General features: G+C 43.9%; 2 protein-coding genes across 5 annotated transcripts in view; one reads left to right on the top strand and one right to left on the bottom strand.

The window, feature by feature from the left end:
- Positions 1-9,293, bottom strand: part of LOC121199516 (serine protease 23-like) — a 94,570-nt gene that overhangs the window by 73,487 nt on the left and 11,790 nt on the right. The gene's annotated exons all lie outside the window — the stretch shown is intronic.
- On the top strand, positions 119-5,837 carry LOC121199515. Its single transcript, XM_041064276.1, has 6 exons — positions 119-401; positions 1,780-2,051; positions 2,989-3,324; positions 3,827-3,897; positions 3,989-4,886; positions 4,999-5,837. Exons 2-6 carry the CDS (start codon positions 1,908-1,910, stop codon positions 5,254-5,256), a joined length of 1,707 nt encoding a protein of 568 aa, XP_040920210.1. The 5' UTR covers positions 119-401; positions 1,780-1,907; the 3' UTR covers positions 5,257-5,837.

Below are 9,293 nucleotides of genomic sequence, written 5' to 3'. Positions count from 1 at the left end.
CTGGTGACGACAGTTGTCCCATCGAGACTTCAAATGCTGGAATAAATTTGACATTATGATATTTGATCCCGGCTCCAATGGCGCGCTCACGTAAACACTAGGCAGCGGTATAAAGGCTGGGTACCCCGGCTGGAACAGAAGTTGTTTACCCTTTAGCCCAACGCTCCGGACTTAACCTCGACAAACCGAGGCGTGACTGGGAGAAGGGGGCCCTTTAAATCCAGTCCGCGGGGTTTTACGTAACACAGCGGAGGAAAAAGCCAGGGGGAAGCGCCGGAGAGAGGGGACTTAACGATCCGGGGAGTGGATCTGTTGGAGAGGCCAGAGCGCACAGCGCACAGGAACTAGACCAGGCTGAGGATTTATTCTGGAGGGCAGGGAAAACTTATTAGTAACGCAAGGTAAGGACAACCGTTTATTATTGAGGCGTTAGTGACGGCTCAAATATGTATATCTTATCATCAGGTGTCATATGGGATGCTTTAATTGTAAATTCTTTTAATTTTAGATTCTCAAAACATTACTACAATTAAGAAAGCACAAATGTAAAATATTGAAGTTCCCTAAATCAGCTGTTGACATATTTTAAGTTAATTTAGTTTTTCTTTATTTTATTTAACTTGTCGTTTGTCATGTTTAGGGTTTAATGTTTTTGTATTTTCTTTGTCTGTGCCTCTGGCACACATTCGCTCCATCTGTCCGTGTCCCATGCACCGAGGCCATGAAGCCAAGTTACTATGCATAGTTACAAGATTATTAATATCTCCACTCTTACATCACAGGTGGGAGGGAAGTGACTGGTACATTCAGGCACTTTCGACCAGGATACTTGTCATATTCAGTGATGGCAACAACAGTAACAACAAAGACTGTCTGTCTTTTTAGTTTACTTGATAGGAGATACAACAATATTTAGACAATAAGTACTCCTATAGGGATGCTACTTCAACATGCCATTCATTTTTTTACTGGGTTTGAGAGATACAGCTGATGGGAAGGTTATGAAGAAGACATTTTGGTTTTGAATCCTGCATTTTAAACAGATGTCAGGTTCTTGCTTCATTCTGAAGCCACACCTTTGATTATTCAGTGCTGTTTTAAACCTTGTGGAGCTGTGCTGAAAAAAGGTTCGTAACCCCACATATAAAATGTAAAAATGCTAATTAATACCAGCATATCAACACATTGTATTGTAAGCCGTCAGTTGTTCATGTGCCTGTCCTCAAACCAAAGCCAAGACAAGTGAGTCTAAAATTTCAGTGGTAAACGGTCTTAGACGCAGGTACAGAGTGCCATGCCTTCATTCATACCCAACTGACGCCATGTGTGCACCACTGGGTCGGGTTCCAAGAAAATGGCCACCCCTGTGCGTGCTTGACATTTTTTTCTTCCCATGTTGCGAAGGTGTACAGAGGCAGGCTGGAGGTCAGAGTGACCAAGAGTCTAAACACATGCGATGCTGTCATGCAACACTCTTGTCCACACGTGCTGCATAGGTAGACTTACATGCCTGTGAATTTTGGACAAGAATGTGAAAGGAGAGGGCTGTAAATATCTGACCTTTGTGAGGGCAGAAAGTGTCCAACATAACAAGTCATTTAAGCAGTTGAGACAAGTGAAAAACTAAAATTCAATGGGACGCAAAGGTTTTGCTTGCTCCAGTTCAATGTCAGGTGCCACTGCCATCGGTTTAGTAGTATGTTTACTTCTTCTTTGTTTGAAGAGGTTGAAACCACTAACAACCCTTTTTATCTCTCTTCCATGTTTTTGTCTTTATAGTGTGCCAAGGTCATCAATCCTTCCGTCCTCCTCTGCTAACCATACGGTGACCTCTGACAGAAAAGTGAAATAAGAGGAAGGGGAAATTGCCATTTAAAAAGGCCCCAGGGTATTGAGCGGCCTGCGTCATGGCAGCCATTGATCTGGAGCGTGGGCTGGAGCACAGCGGCAGAGGATGGGGGCAAGAGAGGCCAGAGCTGATGGACAACTTTGACTCTGAGATGCAGGAGTGGGAGGACCAACTGCAGGACATCCAGAGGAAAATTGAAGAGGTAAAGATGAAGCTGCTGTTTGCTCTAAAATCTCTGACAGCACACGTATTGTCAACACATTAAACAGAGTAGCCGGAGCTATGCAGTGAGAACTTATTTTGGATTAGTGGACAGTTTGGGACAGTGAAGGGGAATTTAATTTTTAAAAAATGGTTTTGAGGAGCAAGGCAGTGTTTTAAGCTTGCCTCTGATACACCACACTGAAATTATTTATGTATTTACCAAAAAGAGAAAGAAATCAGTTCCATAAAATCACTGAGATTTCTTGGTTTGATTTAACAAACATAACTGCTTTGTCTCACACATGGTACTGGAGCATGTCAACACTAACAGCTAATGGTTTTGTTTCCAGGTTATGAAGTGCTTCTATAGTGTCTAGGGTGTGTGTTAATTTGTGTAACATGTGTGTATGTACATTGCGTGGTTGTGTGTGTGTGTGTGTGTGTGTGTGTGTGTGTGTGTGTGTGTGTGTGTGTGTTCGTGTGCTCCATAATAAACTGCTGGCAGCACACAGAGTGACTCAACCTTGTGGCCTTGTTGGAGCAATGATACAGACAAATGTTAACAAGCTAATTAAACTGTGATGTGCTGACAGACATGCTGAACACACAGGCACACACAGTTTCTCCCTCTCTCACACACACACAGTCTGAAAGTGGATACTAAAGGAAGTACTAAAGGTTGTGATGGGAAACAGATGCTTGTGCAAAGTAGAATAACACATGCTGATCATAAATATAGGTTAGGTTGTGCAACGCTTTTGTGATAATTATAAGACGTGTTTGTTGTATAAACAGAGTTCCTGTTGTTGAGCTGTGGTTTGCATATAGTTGTGTACAATACACACTTGAGGAAGTACAGCTAATTGGGAAGACTACATCCAATTAACAGGGAATCAGCAGGAAGTTGCCAATGTTTTTTTGTTTTCATCTTCCAGTTGTACAATGAAGTTCAGGCCCGCAGAGGAGCAAACGATATCACTACGGACAACCAGAAAAATGGCGGCGAGTTGGAGTGTGGCCTGGGGCGCCATGGCAATGGCCTTTTTACGCCCGGCCATCACAGCAAGAATCACCCTGGAGCTATAACTGTGCCACATCACTATAGTAACGGCTGTAACTATAACCCCAACGGGTACAGCTACCCTGTGAGTCATCAGAACGGCTACGGTTACTGCCACACCAATGGCGCATCAGAGATTGGAGACTTGTTGCAGGATTATTTGGGGCAGGGGAAACAAATGAGCCGGAAGAACAACGGAACTCGCCATGTGGTGAGTAAAGGAAAAGCAGTTCTAACCATTTCCCTGCCTTACGCCTCATTCTGTTGGCATTTGCACATTTGAGGAAACCAGATAGTTGGACATGATATGAGTCAAAGCTGGGGTTCAGTCAGGAACATATTGATTACAGTAAGCTGGTTCCTTCAAGTCTGCTTACACAGACAGGTTACCAGATAGGAGTTAGTTTCACATACTTTCACTCAACTCTTGCGCTTTCCTGACTCCTGACAGAGCAGTTAGGAGGAAAGCCAAGACGATAAACTGTTTCCTGGTCCACATGCAGCACCACATGCACTGGCAACATAAAAGTACAGTAGATCAGAATAGTTTTAGATGTGCTATATCAAGCAATGGGGGTCAGTTGAGGTTCAGTTTTGGTAAGTTAAAGAAAAGGGAACCTCGCCAGTGATCCTGAAGTAGTACACTCTAATTTAAAGCTATCAAATGTAGTTGATATGGACCTTTTAATAAAGATTTTTCCCATTTCTCTTAGCACTTCAGTGACACAATCAAGGTGAGTCCTGCATACCAGGATGAGATCAGAGGAAGATCTGGAAATGACAGGTAAGAGGTTTCTTTGGTAAGATTGACATTCATATACAAATTATTTTGTGTGTTTCTGACTTGTTTTGTTTTAATGTTCATGCTCAACTAGGCTTGGTCAAGAGCAGTTTCTGGGCAGTTTTGAGGAGACTCAAAACAGGAAGAACCTAGTGTCTCACATGAAGAGCTCCCCACGCAGAGAGAGTTCCCCTAACAAAGAAAACACAGGTGCCAAGCCCCCTCTTGGACAAAGGGATGCTCCTGCTGTACAGCCACGTTCTCAGCTCCCGGTTACAACCACTGAATCTCCTGCTCTGGACAGGAAGTCCTTCAGTCCAGGCGTCTTGGGAGATAGAAAGTGCAGCAGCCCCTCCATTCTCAGGAAGTTTGGAGCCATGCTGCAGGAAAATGAGGGCAAAATGCTCACTGAATCAGGGGTGGTGACCCATCAGGGACTGGCCCCGGAGCCAAAGTGCCCCACCCCCAGCTGTCAGCGCAGAGCTTTGGGACCCGCTGCAGTCGCCAGCAGGGCGCCCATGCGTGTGCCTACCCAGAAATGCCAAGCTGATTCTGACGTGCTGACAGCAGAGATAGAGCCCGGCCAAGAATGGGGGTTAGTATCAGACTCTGGGAGACAGAACCACAAAGATCAAAGAGGAAGCTACAGTGGTTCTAAAGGGTCTCAGCCCAGCCCTCAGCCGTCCCAGAGGAGATCACAGGTGGTGGGGAGCCCAAAGATAAGACCCAGGGCGAACAGCGGGGCAGACAGAGATGGAGGAAGGAAGCCTGCTCCTCAACATGTGGAGCCCAAAATGGACTACAGGGTGTCAAATGCTTCCTCTGGAGCTCAGAGGATTCAGAGGGGTGGGTTAGTGGGACAGGAGTTTCCAGGTTGTGGTCGAGTGAGGGATGAAGGACTTATTGAGCTGCTGGACATGCTGGACATCCAACATGAGTACAGCTCCAGTCCCAGAACAGGACATACAGCTTACAGACAGGAGCCACAGCAGGTAGGTTCTGTTCTACGTCATCATTTGATTAAATCAAACATCAGGAGCTTTATTTCTAAATTTTTATAAAATCAACTAATGGAGCACATGAATATGACATGTTTCTGTCCAGGTAAATACAGCTGAGTTGTCCCCAGTAAAACCTAAGAGGAGCTTCTCTCGTCCCGCGCGGCCAGCCAACCAGCGACCTCCATCCAGATGGGCCAGCCGGACCCCGACTGCCAGGATCACCACCCCATCAGGCCCAATGTACCGACCCCCAAGCCCACTTACTCGCCCCCCAAGCCCCATGACCAGAACCCCAAGTCCAGCCCTGAAACACCGGTCTCTCATCTCCTACTCTCTTCAAACTGAGACTGTCATTATGTGATACTCCCCCATTTCAATAAAGCTTGATCCCTTCCCAGGGAAACCCTTCCTGTGGTTCCCACCCAACACCCTCTCTCTGTGTAAATACTAAGGACTGCTCTGGTAAAGTGCTTTAAGAGAGTTTCTAAGAAGTTCTTCATTTCATCTTGATGCCATGTTCAAGATAAAACACATCCATGACATTCTCCAGTGTTGCTGTGGCTTTTTGCTTCTTCTGTGCTCAACACATCAACATATTGCTCTGTTGCCCCCCTCCCCGCCCCAATCCACTTTCCTCTTTTTTGTATTGAATTTCAGGTGTTTTCTGTATAAAGAGATTTAGCATGCAGCCCTAGTTTGAGGGTGCATGCTCATGTGTTTAATCCTCACGGTTGCCATGTTGAATCAAATTCAACCTGGCCGCAAATGTGGGAGTGGATTAAGTTGCAACTGTGCTCCCAGCAGCAACCTGCTAACTGTCAACAACAGTGTGTTTTACTGTATCATATTGTCAAAGTAATATATTTAAGATGTTCAAATAACAGCTGTGACAAATGACTATGATATGCCTTTAATGTATTTTTTTTTTCTTGGTAATAAATATGACAGTGCTTTGACATAGAGACTCTGTCCCTCTCTATTACAGCATTGCATTGTTCTGTCCCATTAATGCTGGCTCATATTTCAGGGTGTTGATGATTTACTGCCTGTCATACCTATGGATATACGATACCAGCAGCTCCCTGCATGCCAGTGCAATGGCAACTCAAGTCGTGTTAGTTGCCATTGCAAATGAGCTAACATTCCACCAACTTCAACACATCAGCGGGTTAAAACATACCTGCACAATTAAAATATGTGACAGATTGCCCTCAACAAAACAGCGATGGCTTGTGAGGCTCATACATTATACAGCACTTGAATTATGTAGATTTAATTAGATTTGAAAAAAAACATTCATCACACTTAATATGCTGTGAAGTGCATTAACACTGTACAGTGTTGCTTCAGGAGCAGTTATGTTATCCATCGTTACCAGGATATCCAGTGTGCAGCACAGACGGAGTGATTGTGCACCACCAGAGATCACTTTTCATGCTCTGTGTTTCTCGCCTCATAAGACTGCACCGACAACCTCTGGCTTCCCTGACACCTCTCTCTGTGGAAGATGAGGAAGCCCCCGCTCACACACTCTCACTTTCACACACACAGACAGACACACACACACACACACACATGTACAAAGGACAAAATTTCAGGTACACCAGCATACATAGCTTGAGGTTTTCTCACCAAGTGACAATTTTCTGTGCTCAAATGCACATGTACATGCTCTGCCACACACGTACACGTACACGCACACACACACACGCACGCTCTCCTGGCAGAGGTTGCTAAAGTGTGAAATGTCATGTAAAGGCTGGGCGGGTGTACGGAAGTTCCTTGGCCCCGTGATGCCTCAGCCCTGTCACCCAACCTCTTGGTACTATGTTGCACCTCAGACAGAAATAGCAAGCGTGACGTGTGTTTTGGTGCCAGAAATCTTAGCCTGCTGTCTTTGGGGGTATAAATAAAGAGTGGGAGGGGGGCGTTGGTTCCTCTCTCTGTCTCTCTATCTCTGTTTCTTTTATCTTGCTCATGGCTATTTCTGCCTCCCAATCAAATATGTAACATCAAATTAAAGTGTTCAATTCTGGGATTTAATTTGCTTCCCCAAGAAGAGACCTTTGTCCTCCCATCACCTCTATCCATTCGCCAGTTTCTTAAACTTTTGATTTTTGTGTCAAATGGTGATTATTATTTAATTTTTATTTAGTTTTTTTTTTAATCTTTTTTTCTCTCTTCTCTTGCCTTCTCCTGTGTGTGTGTGTGTGTGCACGCGTTTGTAAATGAGAGCCCATCTTACAGGTTGGCACCTCCTTGGGCTGCATGAGGATATTTTAACAAGGCATCCTGTTGGCCATCACTCCTCTGTCCTCATCAGGCTCCCTGCTAACTCTTAGCAAGCTGCTTCTAACTGAGATCCACAGTACAAAGTATAAAGAAAAAAAAAAAAATATATATATATATATATATATACACACACACACACACCCATGTTGCTTCAGCTTCTACTTCCCTTTTTTTTCCCTGCCTCCCTGATTGACTGAGGACACTCCCTGCAGACAGACACAGCGTGGCACAGCTTGGCACAACATGTTCTCCACTGGACAGGCTATTCATAAGAGTAGAGACAGACAGATGACAGAAAGAGAAAGAAAGGGAACACAAGAACAGACAGCTGAACTGTAGCCATGGCTCCCCTGACGTCAGCAGGCCAAGTTATCACACCCACTCCAACCCTGGAGGAGGTAACACCCATCGAAAAATAGTTTTTGCATCACAGTACGGAAGACTTCTTGGAGTATTTCTACTGAGTTACACAACTGTTATTACTGCGCACATATACACACACACTTATGCACATCCTCTATGAAGATGTACCCACCATCTGTATGTACTGCTTATTTATGATATGACATCTTTGTATGAGCAGTATCTGTTCTCGTTGCTGCGTGGCTTTGATCATACTACAGGTGCTGATCTGCCCTTTTGAATGAGTTACTATAGTGCGTGCGTGCGTGCGTGCGTGCGTGCGTGGGTGCGTGCGTGTGTGTGTGTGTATGCATGTGCACAACAGTGTGCTGCCTAGACATACCCACATGCATGTGTTTCCCCTGAAGTCAGCAACGTGTTGAACCAGTAAGTGTGATCCTCAACATTTAAATCTAACCTTGCCTGTGTCAAGACAAAAATAGCATTAATCTTTAATTTACAGAAACCAAAGTCCAACAGGCAACTGATTTCAGACAATATTAGCTGAATGCAAATACATATCACATCATTGGCACATTACAGCACGAAGAGCACATGTAATTAGTAAGCTAACAAATGGAATGTCTTATGCTACATTCACACAATTTCGGCAGAATGGAAAGAACAAGAAAAACGTGTTCAGTCAATATTGTGCTAAATTGACAATTCCTGATATCAAAATTACAAAACGAAATAGTAAAATCTGAGAATTATGTTTGAGAATCATATTTGAGAAAAGTTTTTTCCCAGTATAACAAGAAAATGAATCTGTTACTGTGAGAAAACAAATCTGTAATCTGTAATTCAAAGATATCTAGATAATAAACTTGTGATCTGAAGGTAACATTACAAAAATTACTGCAAACATGGTCATTAAGGGTTTCTGCAGCTATGTGTATTTTTATTGCAATCAATCAAAAATTAACATAATAGTTATTGAAACTTTTAATATAACAAAATCCTTCAAGTAAATTATTATTGTGACGAAGTGGTCATGGCCGTGATGCTTAATGTGTTTTGGCAAAGAAACGAGATACTAGCTGGGTTTATTTAGCTCTGACAATTGAAAGATCACTGATCGAGACAGACTGTCTGCCCTAGTTGCTAGGGAGAATTCAAAGCCCCTATTCACGCAGACAAGCTGGATATACTGTATCTTCTATACATGCGTGATTATGGGTTTTACATTTGTCTGAATGAGCCTCTGGTGGCTGACATAATGTCTTCTTGGCTGTCTAAGGCACGTGTGAATCTCACACTCCTTCCTGCCTCTTCTCACCCACAGACACCTGTCCCCTGTCCTGTGCCCTCTGCCCCTGAGTTGCATCTCTGCCCTGACAAGCCTTTCATTCATTGGAGCTGGGCTTGTGGGTTTGCGCTGAAATCCTCAGCATGTGTCAGTTGCTACTGCGACAGTCTCAAAATAGATGGTTAACAGCCACTTGTATGAGTGCATATGTGTGTGTCTCACAAAAATGTGAACAGAAGAGTGACAGGACCACCCTGTTCAAGAGGTTAAACATAAAGGGGACCAGACGACCTGAAACTGAGCTGTTTTACAGCTGCTTTACAAGGCTCTCCCGTCCCTCACATTACATTATATAGTATGTTTTCTCTTGTTAAAACTCAACAGACCAAAGACGTTTGCATCTTTCAAACAACATGCACTTTAACATACTTTCAAGTTCTACAGTGTTTGCATTT

Source organism: Toxotes jaculatrix, chromosome 19 (genome assembly GCF_017976425.1).
Source record: "Toxotes jaculatrix isolate fToxJac2 chromosome 19, fToxJac2.pri, whole genome shotgun sequence".
NCBI classification, from domain to species: Eukaryota; Metazoa; Chordata; class Actinopteri; family Toxotidae; genus Toxotes; species Toxotes jaculatrix.
The sequence above is the reverse complement of the archived record's forward strand: the minus strand, read 5'-3'. Positions and strand labels throughout refer to the sequence as shown.